The 19070-nt window shown below is 32.4% G+C and overlaps 1 protein-coding gene across 6 annotated transcripts; it reads left to right on the plus strand.

Moving 5' to 3' along the window:
- Positions 1 to 70: 70 nt before the first annotated feature.
- LOC128168223 (microtubule-associated protein RP/EB family member 1-like) lies at positions 71 to 17507 on the plus strand. Of its 6 annotated transcripts, none has more exons than XM_052834409.1 (9): positions 71 to 214; positions 4659 to 4792; positions 4991 to 5029; positions 5317 to 5423; positions 7464 to 7680; positions 13655 to 13776; positions 14036 to 14182; positions 14352 to 14372; positions 16678 to 17507. In XM_052834409.1, exons 2-9 carry the CDS (start codon positions 4672 to 4674, stop codon positions 16732 to 16734), a joined length of 831 nt encoding a protein of 276 aa, XP_052690369.1. In that variant the 5' UTR covers positions 71 to 214; positions 4659 to 4671; the 3' UTR covers positions 16735 to 17507. The 6 variants fall into 6 exon arrangements, with proteins under 6 accessions (XP_052690369.1, XP_052690370.1, XP_052690366.1 ...); XM_052834410.1 differs by having other exon boundaries at positions 123 to 214; positions 4664 to 4792; XM_052834406.1 differs by lacking the exons at positions 71 to 214; positions 5317 to 5423 and adding exons at positions 3674 to 3854; positions 6097 to 6203 and having other exon boundaries at positions 4664 to 4792.
- The last annotated feature ends 1563 nt before the right edge of the window (positions 17508 to 19070 follow it).

Raw genomic sequence — 19070 nt, forward strand, 5'->3', positions numbered from 1 at the left:
CTTATATATGAAATAACCCTTATTATTAATATTAAGCAACCAGTTTACCGTAAGAGACCGGTACAACTTTATATTTATCTAAATACAAATTTTCTGATATAAAATTCATTCCACGGAAATAACCGAAAACCTCCGGAATACGAATTGCGCCGGACGACTAACAGACAGACATTGTTTCAGAAGACAAATTCCGTGTGTGTTAAAGCCCAAAAAGGTACGTTACTGATATTCTTTTTCTCATTCGATTGAAAGAAAACATTCAAAATATTCAATAAAATGGGAGATTTATTGTGAATAACCATTCGATGTGAAGTTTTCAAGTTTTCATTCAAACTGCGTTTACCCGAATAATCTCTGATTGCCATGAACATGTAGTTTTGATTTTGCAAGGAAGGTGACACGGTAGGATTTCATTGAAATGCTTTTGCTGTTTTTTTAAATAAGCATTGACCAAACACAAGATAATTTACTCCAAGTGTCTTTTATTTTACTACCAGTTTTGTTAATTACACAGTACTGCCAAAGAGGCCTTGCAAGAGTAACCCAAAGTTCTTTTTCTGATAAGATTTTGTAATGCTCTATTGGTTGTGTATTTCATACCGTATTTTGGCACAGAGGACTTGATCACTGCTGGTGTTAGTTTGATAAAAGCTGACATGAATTCATAAATATGCCTTTTCCCCCTTTTATTTTCAACTACAGCCTTATAATAGTTTTCAATTTTTGTTATGCTCATCACCCTGCTACATAGGGATGAAAGTATTATTCAGGTATCTCAATCACCCAAACAGGTTACATCGGATATATAGATTTGTATATTGTGTATTTGTAGATCCTAAAAAAATTACAACACGCACGTTACTTTCTTGGATTTATTATCACTAATTTACATTAAATTTTGTGCTGTCAGGGGTTCTCCTTATAGTAGGAGGCACCAGAATGGGAAGTGAGCGCTATAGGCGTGAGCCTGCTAGGGGGTCCGGAAAATTTTGTAAATGAAAAGACATTTGAAGCAATTTCCTGCATTCCAGACACAAAAATGTAGCATACAGATGAGTAAAAAAGAACGAAGTGATTAAGAAGTGATCATTCAATACTGCATTTTACCAACACATTTTATCGAGAATGCATGAATGAGCAGTATTTTTTTTTTAGGACAAATAGAATGTTGGAACATGTTATTTCTTCTCCTTTTCAAGTTTCTGTTACTTCTCAGGTGAAAATCTGTTTCAACCATACATAGTTGCTATTAGATAAAAAGGAACCAAGTCTTCCAAAGCCTTTATTTGGTTTTTGATTTAAATAATCTTTTATCAAAAGTTTCGGCAATATGGGGTCGGTTGTCAGATAGTGAAGTTATACTCTGTTTCTGGAGACAAAACAGATTCTAATTGGTAATCTTATGTGTTTTTCTGTCCATTGCAATAAAAAAAAAACACTTAAAAGTGTATTCATGCAATGTACATTGAAAAAAAAGTAAAGGGACAACACTTGCCATATTGGTTTGATAGGAGGTTGTCAGTTCAAGCTATGTGTTAAACAAGTTTCCAATTTCTCCAACCTTTTTAGAAGACATCTAGATTGAAAAATGATCAAGTGACTTATCCCTTTCGTCATATTAACGAGGCCGAGTACAGAACGAGTACGCACGCTTTCGCGCAGCGTTTCATTTGTATTGTGACGTCATCTTTTTGCTTTGTTGACGCCATGGCGTGATAGTTTCAACTGCAGATATTCAGCAAAATTTGTTGAAAATGGCTCGTTTAATGCGTAAAATTGATATTATAGTGTGGAATAAACGTAAATGTCTCGAAGTATAAGCTATAATTTGGACTTGGTTCGTAAACATGAAGAGGGTTCAGCAAGCCTAGCCCTCTGTCACGTTTTCTTAACCCGCCTTAATATAGCTTAATTCATATATTTCAAGACAGTAACCATGTATTTTATATTAATGACCCTTAATATGTGATGTTATATATTTATTAATTACTTAAATGTGTCTGAATGTTTAAATAATACTATAAAGATCACCATTTCCGTCTTTGTCAAATAAAAAATAGCCATTATCTGGCAAATTTGGAAATTGGGCATACAAAAAACAACTTTGATAAGACCCCTGGAACAAACCAGGAGGTAAAAGGTATTTTTTATTTGACCATTTGATGCCTTTAAGCAATAACTTTAATATGTAGAACAGAAAAAGGAATCTCTAGGGCAGAAGTTTAAAAAAAATGCAAAAAATGTGCAAAATTGATACATTTCAAGCAAAATCCCATAGGGTCCTATGTTAAAAATTAACAAACTTTGACATGACCCCTTAAACAAACGGTGTGGTAAATGTCTTTCTTTTTTTATCTTAAGATAATAATTATATCGGTAGAAATTCCTGTAAAAAATTTCATAAAAAAATCTAGGGTAGAAAAAATTAGACCCGGCCTCGTTAAATCTTTGTGCTGCATAATTAACACATCATGTCAAAATGTACAAGGTACTCGAATGCCAAACTTATCGAAAGAAACAGAAGTTGGAGTGACATGAATTCTCCATGTAATTAAAAAGATATTCCAAAAACGTATAATAAGTCTAGAGAGAGCTAAAAAAAAAAAACATGGAAAGACTCCTCTTGGTTTATCTTATATATGCTTTCAGATCTCTGTGATGTATTTATTGGTTATACGGCACTCGATCGGGATCGATTTACTTAAAATAAAGTAAACTACGACAGAAGGAATCTGTGGAATATTGTTGAATACTTTATATTAAATTATTTATTAAAAAATGGTAACTGTATGTCAGAATATAAACTGCTTATCAAACAATTTTGCTTTTTTTACCATGCTTATTCTTGGTTAATCGTTTTATGAAAATCAAGTTAATCATAAGTTAGAAACGAAATAATTGTTACATTAATACCTTCCTATTGAACTTTATATAGACACAAAGCTTTCATAATACATTTTTCAACAATAGAATGTTGAAAAAAATCAAGGAAGCTATGAAGGACATGCCTGTAATATCTGAGTAGAATTGAATACCAGTACTGTTCTAATAAGTTGTAAAATAAAAAAAGGTAAATTTTTAATAAAAAGATGGCTGTCTTTAACTCTTAGATTTAACAAAGTTATTGTCTGTTTAAATGATTTTATCAGAAAAGATCTAAATGATTTGAATTGCTATTAGCCTGAATAAAATGTTCTACCTAGCTCCAAGAGATGAAGAGGTGGTCCCGAAGTAGAATACTATTGATTGCTATAGTTATCTCCAGATTAAAATCATGCACTCCATTTATGTTTTCCAAGATCTAGATATCTTGGTCCATTCAATGTTAATACTTGCATACATAATTATTAACATAAACTAATCTAAACCCAACATGTATTTAGGCATATTAAATCAGTTTGCATGTACATATGGTATGTTAATTTGGGTCTTTGCATTTGCATCTCATGAAATTTTTAGAGATTGATAATTTTCACTGTTCTCATAATTAGTACATACCAAAGATATCATATAACCCCCATATTCTCATAATAATTCATGACATCATACATGTATATATAGATATAGATATTAAGCCAAATACTATCACTGACAGGCCCATTATCTTATCTGCAAGGCCAGAAAGACTATCTCATTCATCATAAGATATAAATGATTTGATGAGTGAGGGGGGAAGATTTTATAACTAAGCATGTCTTACTACCATAGTGGAATAGATCCTATTGCTAGATATAAGGAAAAGGAGAAACAGATTAAGCAAAGGCAGTATGAGAGGAGCAATAGAGCTGTTCACTTATGGAGAAAGGCTCGCTTTTGTGTTTTAAAAGAACAGGATTTAAGAGAAAGAAGAGATGGTCAGTAAGCTGAGGTTTCTTTCAATATAGTTAATTATGTGTGTTGTATTTCTTTTATTGAATCTCACACCTATGGAATCATCATAAAAAGTTAAACAAAAGACTAAACCAATTTTTTCTTCATAATGATATGCTGTAGATGTCCCTAAGATTTCTGAGCAACCTTTGCTTAATTTTTATGGCCACAAACTTCATGACATAAGAAAGCAGGTTAAAAAGGAAAGTTTAAAGTATTTTACTAGCATTTGTCATGTAGATGTCCCATATAAGCAAAACATGGGTATTCTGTAGAAATTAATTATTGCAAAGTTGTTCTGAACCAGCTAATAAATAAAAGTGTACTAAGTATTTTGATTATTTTGAAGGATTGATGTATTTTTTTAGAAACATTTTTCTAAGATATTATCATAAGTGTTAGTAATTAAGAATACAATATTGTTTTTATAAAGTGACGAAACAAATGTCATCTTTAACATTACATAGACTGAAATTGTTATCTCATGATGACTCCTTTATCTACACATATCAAAATAAATTGTTGGTATGGTTGATTTAAGTAGATAATCTACTGATACCGTTCATATCCTACAATGTTAATGTGAACTTTAATTGAGGAAGAATTCTTTTAGCAGCATACTTGTGAAAGAAAGCTTTGATCCATACCAAGTTATAAGTAATCAAAGACTAGGAGTCATCAGAAAATTTACAGATTGCTGCTTGAGCAGAAGTGTTACCCAACATGTACTTCAGGAGTTGATTCTCTGTCAAAACAGCTGTAATATTATGACTTTGCTTTCATTGCAGAACAGACCGCTCCATGGCTGTGAACGTGTATAGTACAAACAACCAGGCAGACAATCTGAGTCGCCATGACATCCTGGCCTGGGTCAACGACAGCATCCACACAAATTACGGCAAAATCGAGGAACTCTGTTCAGGTCAGCGGATTGGATTTTTGTGTTATTCCAACTGGTATGCGATGACAACAATCATTGGATGTTTTGTTGGGATGGTTACCAGTAAAACAGTTAACTCAATTTTGATAAGATGTAACAAATATACAAATATGAGTATATTTAACATGTTAAAGATGACATTGTTATCTAATACTGTGTTGGTTTTTTTTAATTTTTCAGGGGCCGCATACTGCCAGTTTATGGATATGTTATTTCCTGGTAGGTGTTTCCTTCCACATGACAAAAAATCATTAAAAAAGATATCTATAAATTCAAGAAAATTTCACTTTTATTTCCATTAAATATTTTGTAGTTGTAATTTTAATTCTTGTCATGATATCATTATGCAATGCAAATTGTTTGTTAATTATTGGAATGTATGTATACAATTTGATGATATGTACCAGTTTACCATGTTCACAGGCCCTCTCCCACTCAAAGGAGAAGAGTAACTGTTGAGGACTTTATTACGAAGTGTATATATGTCATAATGTGTGCTATTTCAGGCAGCATCCCTATCAAAAAAGTTAAATTCAACACAAAATTAGAACACGAATACATCCAGAACTACAAGCTCCTTCAAAACTCATTCAAAAAAACGAGTGTCGACAAGGTGAGAGTGAGGAATGACCACGCAAAAGAAAGGAGGACTGGTCTTCTTTTCCAGATTCCAAGTCCTCATATTTCCCAAATCAAAAGGGCTACAGTTTTAAAATATTTCATTTTCCAAAATCATAACAATTATTATTGAACAGTTGTAGAGGAACAACTTGTCATGTCCTTTACCTATTTCGTTTGGGATGTGGGTGTGGATTTATAATTAGGTAGTACCGTAATGATTTGGAAGTCTGTGGATAGGTTATCTGGAAAAGACAGATACAGACCTTCGTCACTTGGTTTCGTCTCTTTCTTGGAGGACCTAGGTGCAGGACACCAGGGAACCAACTTAACACCCCGGCTACTTGTGCATGTCCTGCTTTATACAGATTTCACTGATGCATATGTTCAGTTACAGGTCACATGTAGCACAGATGCAGACAGAACTTGACAGTTTGACTTGTAGCATGGTACCTTCTAAATTCCTTTTTGTTTCTTAATCTTTATAACGTGCATGTTTGGAATATGAGAACGATTAGAGGTATAATGGGGGTGAAAGTTGAAAACTGTCAGAACTCTTAATGCATCTGTGAAAACAGCAGCATGTAAAGACTAACCTTTTATGTAACCTAATATATATATATTAACTACTTTTTTCCCTTCTGCTCTATATTTTCTGTACATTTCAGGTACTATACAGTTAAAAAAAATAAAATTCAGTACAAAGTTAGAACATGAATATATACAGAACTACAAAATTCTACAATCCTCATTTGGAAAGTTAGGGGTGGATAAGGTAAGTGGTGGTGCTGTTTGACGTAAACTGTACGCCATACCTTATGTTACCATTTGTAGATTTGAGCTAGGTTATTCAGTGTTATTTCAATTGGCTGGTGAACCAATCTCACCAAGGAAAGAACAATTTTAACCCTAACTTTTAAAGCATGTGTCTTTCTAATGCCTCTCTGAAAGACTTTTTAAAAAATTTAACCCATCTTTTGAGTTGAATTTGATGGTCATGAAACACGCTGTTCTCTATGAGTATGAATTTCTGATGAATGCAGAAGTTTCTTGATACTAAATGAAACGGTTGACTTGGAAAGAATTGGTCTCCAGCCAGTATTACATTTACTTGATATTATTCATTTTCTTTTCATTTATCTGTGTATTTCCTTAAAAAAAACTATCAGTTCTCTGCAATAAAGTTATATCTGATTCCTTTCTCTCGATAATGAATGGTATGTTGAATTTGCACAAAAATAAGTACATTTGTATTTCTTAGATTTTTTTTTTGTTAAGAGGATTTGATTTTGATTTAGATTAGAGAAGATTTAAGATATAGAAGCAATGTAGTTAGTCAGTTAGTCAGGTTTTCCTTTTGTTGGTATAATGGTATTAATTGTTGGCAAAAAATTAACAACTGATGGTTTGGTTTTATATTCTAACCTGAGTTTTGGGGGATTGATTAATTAAAGAACGCAAACATTTTGTTTACTGATTGGAAACTGCTTTTTTTCTATGGTGTTGGGAATATCTGATAAAAAATTGATTTTGTTGAATAATATTCTTCTGAGCACATGTATCATCCTATAATTCATCATTTTCACTGAGAGATAATTTTCAAAGTTAGTGTGTTTTGTTTTATTGTCTTGGTCTGATAAAGAACCTGTATTCTGAAGTCATCCTAATCACTGCCATATAATAAAATTGATAAGAAGAATGTTTGATTTTCTTCTCTACCCAATTCCTTCTTTATATCACAAAGGTTTTTTTTTTTTTTTAAATTGATACTCTGATCACTGAATTGACAATGGATTTGAATTTTTGTGAATTGATGTACTTGAATGCATATGAAAAATTTTACATCTATATTTATTGATCTTTTTACACATAAAATGATGGTTTCATTTTTTTACCTGTTCGATAGAGGTTATATGAACATAATTGCTGATCAGTTATGAATTAAATTTGGTTTTATGGGTGCCCTAATTAGATAAGTGCAGTGGTTGGGATGGATGTAGTAGATCCATTACTGACTAACTTTAAACACTTGCAGGTGATTCCAGTTGAGAGACTTGTAAAAGGACGCTTCCAAGATAACTTTGAATTTGTACAGTGGTTTAAACGCTTTTTTGATGCTAATTACAATGGTGATGGAGAGTATGATCCTGTAATGGCAAGGGGAGGGGAAACTGTGGGAAATGTTGGAAAACCAGCAGTAATGAAATCTCCGGCGGCAGCAAAGACTGGTATCTCCAGAGGAACAACAAAGGGTAAGAGAAGTCTCTTTTTTCTAATTTAAGATAGCTGCATAGCTACTTAGAAATTGGCAATGTTTTTAGCTCACCTGAGCTGAAAGCTCAAGTGAGCTTTTCTGATCACTTTTTGTCCGTCGTCCGTCCGTCCGTCCGTCTGTCCGTCCGTCTGTCCGTCTGTCCGTCTGTAAACTTTTTACATTTTGAACTTCTTCTCTAAAACCGCTTATCCAATTTCAACCAAATTTGGCACAAAGCATCCTTATGGGAGGGCGAATATAAATTGCAGAAATAAAAGTCCGATCTGTTTTCAAAGCGGAGAAAACCTTGAAAATGTAGAAAAAGGGGGGTGCATTTTTAAAAATCTTCTTCTCAAGAACTACTGATTCCAATTCAACGTAGTTTAGCATAAATTATCCTTATGGGAAGGAAAATATAAATTGCAAAAATTAAGGTCTAATTCTGTTTCAAATCTGAGTTATTACGAAAATAATAATAAAGGAAAGCCGTGTTTCAATCAGTTTAATAGCCTCGGATTCGGCATCCGGTAAAATGGGTAGACAAGACTTGGCCTGGGCAAAACAAAAGATAAGCAGTTATTAATCTGCCAATCTCATTAAAATTTCAGGATAATTGATGGACCAGTATATTTGTATTTGCTGTAATTATTGCTGCAAAATAATGCGTATTTGGAATTGACGATTGCCGATCTGCCCCGGCTTTTATTTTGCCACGGCTCGGTTTTGCTTACCCATTTTACCAAGACTTGTATTCCATACTTCTAAAACGAGGTTCTTTGTTGAAAGCAGCCATGACATTATACGAAAAAGGGTCGATCTGACTATGATGAATTTGCTTGTTGTGCAACAGTTCGCGTATGAAGGGAAATTTTTTAAACATGAAAAATATATTGGTGCCGATTTTGTGAAGTAAATTGAGGCTAAATATTTCAATGCGTTGACAGTTTTCACACATGACGTTGATGTTAGCTTGTTCTGATTTTCGTTTCGTTTTCATTATTTATGCTTTGTAACCTGGAAACTGTCGTCTGTATTTCGTGATTTTTACGTATCAAATCAAACAGGGACTTCGGTAAATCAAACAGTTACGTTAACTGTTTACCTGCGCAAATTAAGCAAAATCTGATGTAGGAGTACTGAAATACAATTCATTCTATCGGTAATTCGGCATTATTTTTTGCGTAATGGTAGATTAATGCAATAGGTTTTTGTTGAGATGCTCGGCATTTTCTCGAGTTTATTCAGTTTAAATAGAGTTTGATATCGCTTACGGAAATATGTAGGTATATACATGTATATGGGTCATTATCAAAATATGCAGACTTTTGAAAAATGTAAAACATGAGAAAATTATTGCTGAAAAAATTACTTTGATAGCAAAAAACACATTTAACAAACAATGAAGTATAACATCTAAAAATTTGCAAACATTGGAATCTACCATTTAGCTGATAATTAGACTAAAATGTAATGAACTGTAAAAATTTGGTCAGTGGTGTAACAGGCATATAGTATAGGAAAAAATTCTTAAATAAAATAAAATAATTCTTTTAAAATGATGGACATAAAGTTTATATCAACAAACTTCATTTAAAGTTATCAGAATTAGATAACAGAAAATATTTGACACATTTACATATTGACCAACATAACATTTGAGACAAAGTCTTGATGTTACTCAACAAATTTTTAATTTGAGCATTAAAAAGAACACAACTGGATTTTTCTTTTTATGGAGCATAAAAAAGACATTACTATAAATGCACTGGTGTTTTCAAATATACATGTATCATTGCCAGTTAAATTTATTTGGAGAAAAATGTACATGTTGCACCACTGATTATTATGTTTTACCACTGACTTAAAGTTACACCAATGACCTAGCGATAATAAATAAGAGATAAGCGCATTAAATTTTGTAAAATAAACTAATCTCTATTTTTGATTGCATTTAAAACATGATAAATTTGATCTTAAATAAAAGTTTTCGTACCTCATTCTTTCATAATCTGAAGAGAGATACACTGTTACACCACTTATAATCAGTGTTACACCGCTGACACAAAAACGGCATGTAGATGTTTTTTACACGAATTCACTCATTCTTTGATGTTATATTTCATACTATTGGCATCCACACACTTTTATCTACCTTGTATCGAGTTCGAACTTTCTTTGGCTCATCAATCTCACAAACAACATCGTCAATACTATACCAGCTCATATCAATCATACATTTTGGACAATAAAATTGAATTTTCTCCAATTTTCTCCAAAATCTATGCATACAACTCGTATAAACTTCCTCTTTGTTTGTATATGTTTCTTGAAGCTCAGCTAGCATTTGTTACCTTTAAGAATTTGAAAGATTTTAGTATAACATAATAGGGAATGTGAAATGTCAGTGGAATAACATATCTTATAATACACTATAAGTCATTAAAAAGTTTGATTTTTTAATAAAAATAAGATGTGGATAATTTCAATTCTTTATTAGAATAAATTTGTTTTTACTTTTATCTTTTAATCAAGTATTTAAATGAGTAAAACATAATTAGAGCATACAAAATGTCAATGGTGTTTCAAATAATGTCAATGGTGTAACAGGTCTCATTTTCCAGATTAAGAAAACACAATTGCAATTAAATAGTCAAGCTTTCTTTATTGTGACAGTGTCTAACTTGTAAAATTGATAAATAACAATTGTTCAAAATGCTCAAAATATAAATGAAATGGAAGGAAAAGTAAAATAATTAAATAATGTCATGTGGTGTAACAGTTTTTTCAGTGGTGTAACAACAATTTTTGGTTACGCCACTGACCGTTATACCACTGATGTATCCATAGTAAATGTAGCAGTATGACCCAAGAGAACAGATACTACACAAAGCTAATAGCCTATGTTATAATGTGATAAACATTCATCATTTATGTGAAAAACTTTTTTGTTCTTTCATATTAGAAAACCTTAAATAGCACGTTATCCCACTGACACAGTTTACATTGTATTTTTCGGAGCATACTAACATTTTCTGTCATATTTTCTATCACAATGATGTCATCACTGAAACATTTATCTTTTTAGTAGCAGGGAATGATATCACTATGATCTGGGGGATTCCAACTGTAGTACAATATTATTTACTTGATGTATTTTAAGATATTTTTATATAATTTGCCTTGTAACGCCAATGACAAAAATTTTTTGTACAAGCATACATCTCATCAAATTCATTGTTTTTAAAAGAGAACTTGTTAAGGAGCATAGCAGAAATTAAAATATGAATGTTGTTTTGAAAATTAACGGTGATTTTTGGAATAAAACATCAATATTATTGAAGATATTGTAGGGTAAAGACGTTGGAAAAATTTAATGACAACATAAATTCACTGAAATCTCATAACAAATAATATTTTTTTTATACTTTAAGCAGTAAAATTGTCGATTAATTTGTTCAACAATATAGGTTTAAGTTTCTAAAATCCAATTGTACTGTATATATTCCCCAGAACATTATTTTTCCCCCTTTAAATTGACACTGACACAAAAGGCTGCATATTTTGAGAATGACCCATATATATGATTCATTTCGAAAAAATAAATTGTGTTCTTTATTTGTTATACATGTAGTGCATGTTTCTTGTGTTTAATTGTTAACAATTTCTATTTACTAACCATTTTTTAGTGTTTGCTTCGAATTATAAGCAAGATACAGAGATTTGCTAACAATTCTATGTTTGTACACAGATCTTAAAAGCTTAAGATTAAATCAAAGTACTGATAGTACTGAAAAGCGCTAACCCAGCTTCTGTATGTATATAACAGATATATGTATATAGCATTTCAGCTTCTGTATACGCACTATATTATATTATGACAGTCCCTGCAATGATGTATGTAAGCCCCGTACATTAATTTCACAATAACCCGTAAGTTAGATTCACAATAGCCCGTGCAGTTATGTGCATAAACCCCTGAAACTGGTTCCCTAACCAGTTTAAATGATGTATACTTTTGCTTAGAGGGGGCGGTTATTCGATGCACTGGAAGTTGAAGTCTAACGACCATAAAGGGCTGAGCTATGCTTAGCGCTTTAAAAAGTAAAAAAATTGTCAATATTTATTACGAAAATTTTCAAAATCTGTTCTTCCAGAAACCAACTTATTGAATTGTAAACTTAACCTTTTTAGCTCACCTGAGAATGGGGCCACAATGGGGGGTCGAAGTTTAACAAATGAATATATAGAGTAAATCTTTAGAAATCCTCTTCTCAGAAACTAATCGGCCAGGAAAGCTGAAACTTGTGTGGAAGCATCCTCAGGTAGTGTAGATTCAAAGATGTGAAAATCATGACCCCTGGGGATAGGGTGGGGCCACAATGGAGGGTCAAAGTTTAACATATGAATATAAAAAGTAAATCTTTAAAAATCTTCTTGTCAGAAACTAATTGGCCAGGAAAGCTGACACTTGTGTGGATGCATCCTTATGTAGTGAAGATTCAAATTTGTGAAAATCATGACCCCCCGGGGGTAGGTTTGGGCCACAATGGGAGATCAACGTTTTACATAGGAATATACACAGTTAATCTTTAAAAATCTTCTTCTCAGAAACTAATCAGCCAGGAAAGCTGACACTTGTGTGGATGCATCCTCAGGTAGTGTAAATTCAAAGTTGTAAAATCGTGACCCCCGGGGGTAGGGTTGGGCCACAATGGGGGATCGAAGTTTAACATAGGAATATATACAGTAAATCTTTAAAAATCTTCTTCTCAGTAACTAATTCGAAGGCAAAGCTGGAACTTGTGTGGAAGCATCCTCAGGTAGTGAAGATTCAAAGTTGTGAAAATCATGACCCCTGGGGGTAGGTTGGGGCCACAATGGGGGATTGAAGTTAAACATATGATTATAAAAAGTAAATCTTTAAAAATCTTCTTCTCAGAAACTAATTAGCCAGGAAAGCTAAAACTTGTGTGGAAGCATCCTCAGTTAGTGTAGATTCAAATTTGTGAAAAGCATGACCCCTGGGGGTAGGTTTGGGCCACAATGGGAGGTCGATGTTTTACATAGGAATAAACAGAGTCATCTTTAAAAATCTTCTTCTCAGAAACTAATCAGCCAGGAAAGCTGGAACTTGTGTGAAAGCATCCTCAGGTAGTGTAGATTCAAAGTTGTGAAAATAATGATCCCCACGGGTAGGGTGGGGCCACAATGGGGGGGGGGGGTCAAAGTTTAACAAAGGAATTTATAGGGTAAATCTTTAAAAATCTTCTCAGAAACTAATCAGCCAGATGATTCTTTATAATTGTTAAGACTTTGGCCCCAGGACAATTCTTTGGCCTCATGAGAAGGTTGAGAGTTTACTGTACGTTTATATCCCATATATAAACTATTGTTAGGGATCTTTTTGAGAACTGCAATACTCAACACATGATATGACTATAAAATCATCCTGTTAGAAAAGGGACTAATGATTATAAACATTAGAATATCCAGGGGAAAATGGATTTTATTTATACAGGATTTACATGAATTATTGTATATTGTCCAGATAGTTTGTATTATGACTCCATTGAGCTGATTTTATCATACCTATTGTTCCTCAGGTGAGCGATGTGGCCCATGGGCCTCTTGTTACATTTTAAATTGTGAATTAAACCGTTGCTATTGCCACATTATGAGGTTATATTGCATAATATAATATATTGATCAAGTTTTTAAGAAATTATATGATAACGACAATGTGCTACAATGAGCAATTTTTATGATGAACAAAATTTAATCATGTTGAAATTTTCGAATGTTGAATAAATGCGTGGCTGATTTGACAGAATGGCATCTTAAAATGATCCATGGCTTTACATACATGCAACCACAGGAGCAGAGAGTGTTTTTTAACCTTTTTCATTTGGAAAACTATGTAGTAACTTATCTCAAGTTTCCGGATTTATTCATAATCAGGATTCATATTGTAGCTCCAACTAGGACAACTACAAAGAGTCCCTCTGCAATAAGTAAACCAGTAGCCAATGTTAAAGCCACAGTGAACAGTGGGGGAGGTGATAATGGAGCCAAAATAGCAGAATTAACGCAACAGGTATGGATGCAAAGCAAAGCCATTTGTTTGGACACTTAGCATCTAAATGTCATGTTTGAAAAAAATTTGCTTTGAATTTATGATGTACATGTTTTCTTGTGATGATAAAATTACGAGAGAAAAAAATTGTTGTATTGTTTTATTGTCAGGAGAAGTATTAGTAGGATGCAGGTTTGACAATCGGACTGCATTTTATATCGATACATGTATTTACAGTGTTTAAATGTTTGAAGCGTTTACATTGATTCTTTTATCTTAGATAAATGAACTGAGGTTAACAGTGGAAGGACTAGAGAAGGAGAGGGACTTTTACTTCGGAAAGCTTAGGGACATTGAAGTCACATGTCAGGAAAACGAGGACAATGAAGTGATCAAGAATGTCATGGATATCCTTTATGCAACCGAGGTATTCAAGTCTTGCTACCTGTGCTTCCATTTTCTGTCTCTTTGTAAAGTGTTAGTTATGTGAAAGCATACACACACTTCATAGGGTAAAAAAATATTTACTCTTGAATGCATCCATTCACTTCAAATACAGGACTGTTTCTGATACTAGTCATGATGTTGTGTTTCAGAGTCAAGAAAATGCACCAGTGGCAAGTGTTTATTTGAATAAAAAAAAATGATTATTTTTGATTTTACACAAACAAAATTTTTACATAAAATAAGAAGTTTAAAATGATTTGGGGATAAGGGTGGAGATTTAAGGGGCCACCTACCTTGCCATTTACTATTTGTCATGCTAGGTGACTGTCACATACAAGCCTCAATATACATGTATCTGCATTCATTCCACTCCCCATAACTGATCCAATTGTTCGTAATGTAAATAGCTAAAGATATAAAAACTGTTTCAATGGTCTTTATCAAATATTTTGAAATTGATTCCATCTTTGCACACTGCACACAAATGCTTCAAAGGAAACTTCACAAATATATAAACTATCCTAAAACACCAATGCTGTCATGTTGCAATGTTCCGTACATGTTTTTGATTCAGCCCTACTCAACATTTAATATGCTTTGTCGTAGTTGCAACTTTTTTGTCAGCTCTTTTTCTCTCAGTATTTTAGTATGATTTGCATTGTTTTTCCAGTATTTCAGTAGCAACAGTTACAACAGCTCATCTTAGTAGCTGTGCTTCTCTGTATTTACACTTCATATTGCCTACAAAAGTGTTTATAAAGTTGTTTTACTGAATCCAGACAAGTGGGAAAAACTTTTCATTTGTTCTTTCTTCAAAATATATGTGTAGATGTTAGATTTGTTAAGTACCACTAAAAGAAGTTTATTTAACTTAATGACCCATTTTATGGACAAGGATCAGTAATTGAATTAGAAAGCTTTGTACAAGCGCAAAATCATGTCAATGTTCTGATGGTCAGCAATGAAATAGATTAATTAAGGGAAATTTGTACTTGCTGGTGTCTATTTTTCTAGTATATATAGTAAGTCATTAAAACTTGAAGGAAAAAAAACAACACATGTAGTACCTGTATATGAGTCTGGAAGTGGCTCTTTCCCTTATTTTATGTAATTTTGCTTTTGTGTGTATTGCATGGTGGCTTTACACTTTATAGAAAGTGACTAATTTTGCAACATTAACACTCAGACATCATTTTGTCATATTTGTCATAAATAAGATGTAAAATAGTGAACAAGATACCTAAATTACTTTATCTTGATTACAGTTTTGATTTTGTTGTTGGAATTATTAGTTTCTTATATAAAATTTTGTACCAAAGAGAAGAAGAATCCCTCGTGAGTAACTTGAATCATGAGGAATTTGTGAGAGAGAAAGAAGAGCATAATCTTTATTCAACAAGAATATATTGGTTTTATCTTTTCTCTTAATAATTCTAAAAACCCCACTTGATCTTATTATGCAACAAATTAAATTCTACCAGTACATATATTTAAGTTGCAGTATGAAAGTTATTTCCAGATTAAAAAAGGGGGCATTGTGCAATTGACATTGGAATTGTTTAAAATAGCAGTATATTTAAGAATTGTATAAGTTATAGATAGAAGTAAAGGAATCCCACTTCTTTCAAGATTAGCTACCTTGTTCAACCATATCAATCAGGTTTTCTGCCATTCAGAATGAAATAATAACTTTTGCAAACAAAGTTGTTAACTTTTAATTTTGGTACTTCTTTCTACAAACAACTTTTCTTCTAACAGGCATTGGTCTTTCTGGTTGTGTTATTCCATTTACATTTAACAATGAGGAAGGGGTTCGTTAAATTAGTGGAATTTTTCTTTCAATTTCGAAACCTAATTCAAGATGTTTTGGTTTTTTTTTTTTTTAATCTTTTAACAAATGTATTAGCTGATTTCCCCAAATACTTGTGTTGAGCAGACTTTTACTCCAAGGGCATAATCTTCTCAAGAATTCATTTTAGTAAACTTCTAAGATGATTTTTTCTTGTTAAAAATATTTATGATGGATATTTTGGCTCTCAGCTGTGAATTCAAGTTATTTTTCTATTTTCATTTGCCTTTATACTTAATTTTCCCCCATCCATTAAACTGTTGTATAGCAACAGTTATTAAGTTAATATACATATGAGCATGATACATGTATGTTTAAACAGGAGAGTACTGTGAACCAACCTTTATTTTTGTGCAAGAAATGTGTATGATGTATGCTACATATATGTATACACGAAAATGAAATCGCAAAACACTTTTAAGTTGATGATTCACATAACGAAGCAGAAATCGCCATAAGATAAAAGTTGGTTAACTAAATATAGGTGAAAGTTGTTTGCATGTGAACAGAAAGGAATAATTGATAAAGGCTTGAAATTGAGGCACACTGGGGAATGAGTGTCACAAATGCATGACATGATTGTGTCTGATGGTCACTCTTAAGCTCTGATTTTGTGTTTTTTACAGGATGGATTTGCTCCTCCCGAGGAGGATGGAAACGTGGAAGAGGAGGAGGAGTATTGAGGGCGTAGGCCACACCCACTTAGTGCTATTTAAAAACACTCATTATTTTGGCTCAACCGGTTGCTTTTGTTCAAAGTTTACTTGAATTCATCTGAAGGGCTTACATTACACCTTACCCAAAGGATTTTCCCTCCATTTCTACATCAAATGGAATTTGGAAGGAAAGCTGTGTCATATGACAATATCAAGTGCTATTGTAGAGGCCGCTGATTTTTCAGTGGAATCTCTTGTTTGTTGTATTGCACAGTGTATGTATTATAGCTGTGAAAAATATTTATCAATGTGATAACTTTGTATTATATTTGACCATGCTGTATTATTTCTCCTTTTTTTCAGCCACTGTGTAATTTTTTTTTTATATAACATTGGGTTTTCCTTATTGTTTGTATGTATATCTGTTCACTCAAATTTTTTAAACATTTCTAAAACTAAAGTTAAATTTGGGTTTAAAGCAGTTGAGACAATTTAAGAATTATTAGAATCATGCTTTTTTTAATGTTCATTGTTCTTTATTTTTCATTTTTCTTAACAAATTGTTCAACTCATTTTGACATCATCTTTATTTTTTTGTTCTCGTACTACTGCTGACTAACAAAGAGAAAATTAGAAAATATAAATATAGAGCTAAAGTTTATTACCATTTAGGAAATATATTCAGTTGACTACGATGTGATAACTTCATACAATTTTGATTGTACATGTAATTACATCAAATGCATGAATCAAATTATGTTGAACAATAAACTCAGTTTATTAAAGCTATACAAGATCTGTATCTTCCTACTTATTGACTTTGACAACATTGACCGCTGCCTCTATGCTGTACATCTACCAACTCAAGACATGTCAAAGTACTGAAGTACTGACGGGAGTTGATTTTATCATTTCTTCAAAATCAAAGATATGTGATTTTTCATGGCAAGAAGTATCAGTAATCAAAATATTTCTGAGGAATTGTATGGATCCAGGCAAGATTGAACTCTTGTCTTGTTCAACCAAACGCTCGGCTGTCTCCGTTTTTCTCCGACAACAAGAAAGACTCTGTTTTGTCGTATATTAACGGAGACAGCCAAGCGTCTGGTTGAACGAGACTACATTGAACTCTAGCGTAGGAATACAGACGACTTTAAAAAATACCTCAACTGTTTGTACAATTTAAAATCTTACTATTTTCATGGTTTTAATAAATAGGTTTTCTTGAAAAACAATGCTCCGGAATACATAGCATCGAATTTATCGATTATTTTCAAGAACTAAGTGTCGTCAGCGGTATTGATTTGTGCTTAGGCCCAAACACTGTTTCACTTTCGCTTTGCCCGAGTAAGTGCATAGGAGAGTTGATTAAAATCAACTCCCAAAAATGAACATTATAAAACTCATGTCCATCTAATTTCTTAATGTGAAACGTTTCAAGGACTGACTTTCATTTAAAGAGAGCTTTGTAAAAGTGAAAATAATTACACCCTAATATATGATTTCTCTCTTCTTGTAGAATACAGATATGATCAGAATATGTCATGTTAATGATATATTGCATAATTTTTTTTATGGAGATGTACAGAATTAAGATAAAAAGGGTGATGTTTACTCGGGGTTTAGTTGACAAAAACAATTATAATTTTCTTAATTTCTACTGGTTTATGCATTCTTATCACCAGATATTTAAAAATACTACACATACAGGTTACTTGTATTGCTTTATAACCTTTAAATAATTTCTAAGTAACATTGACACTTAGCGTACAGAAAAGCCTCAGTTTCTGAGATTTTCATTAGAATCGTCATGTCCTTCTGTCTGTAGACATGGTTTTGTCCTGAGAGATGTCTTTTAAAGTATCTAATAATGTATATTTTTAAGTATAATTAGAGGCATTTAAAAAGTTTTAAAACGATGTTAATTTTACGTCTTAGTTCCAGTCAAAACGATGTGTATTGCCTCAAACGTTTCTTTCGAAAAGTTCAATGTTGCTGTTCGGTGAGCTTCCTAGCACATTTGAACTGCGTATTGTTACATAAAACAAAAGAGTGGCATAAATAATCGTAGTATTAGATAAACCTTAGAATTAAAGAGATAAGATTAAAAAATATTTTATAAATAAAATAGGTGTATTTAATATCGATCAAAGCATCTGTCGTCTGCATACCCTGTATACATGCAGCTATTCAAAAAATAACTTTAGGGTTACAGGGAGGCTAAATGACATAGTTCGTCTCTCTGTAGCATTTAGGAAAAAACAATCAGAATTTTTTTATCTGTTAGTAGAATCGAGAAATAAATCTCCTTGGTTTCGAAATGTTGTTTGAAATATAGAATTGTCAGCTTTTATATTTCGAAA

This window comes from Crassostrea angulata, chromosome 10 (genome assembly GCF_025612915.1).
Source record: "Crassostrea angulata isolate pt1a10 chromosome 10, ASM2561291v2, whole genome shotgun sequence".
NCBI classification, from domain to species: Eukaryota; Metazoa; Mollusca; class Bivalvia; order Ostreida; family Ostreidae; genus Magallana; species Magallana angulata.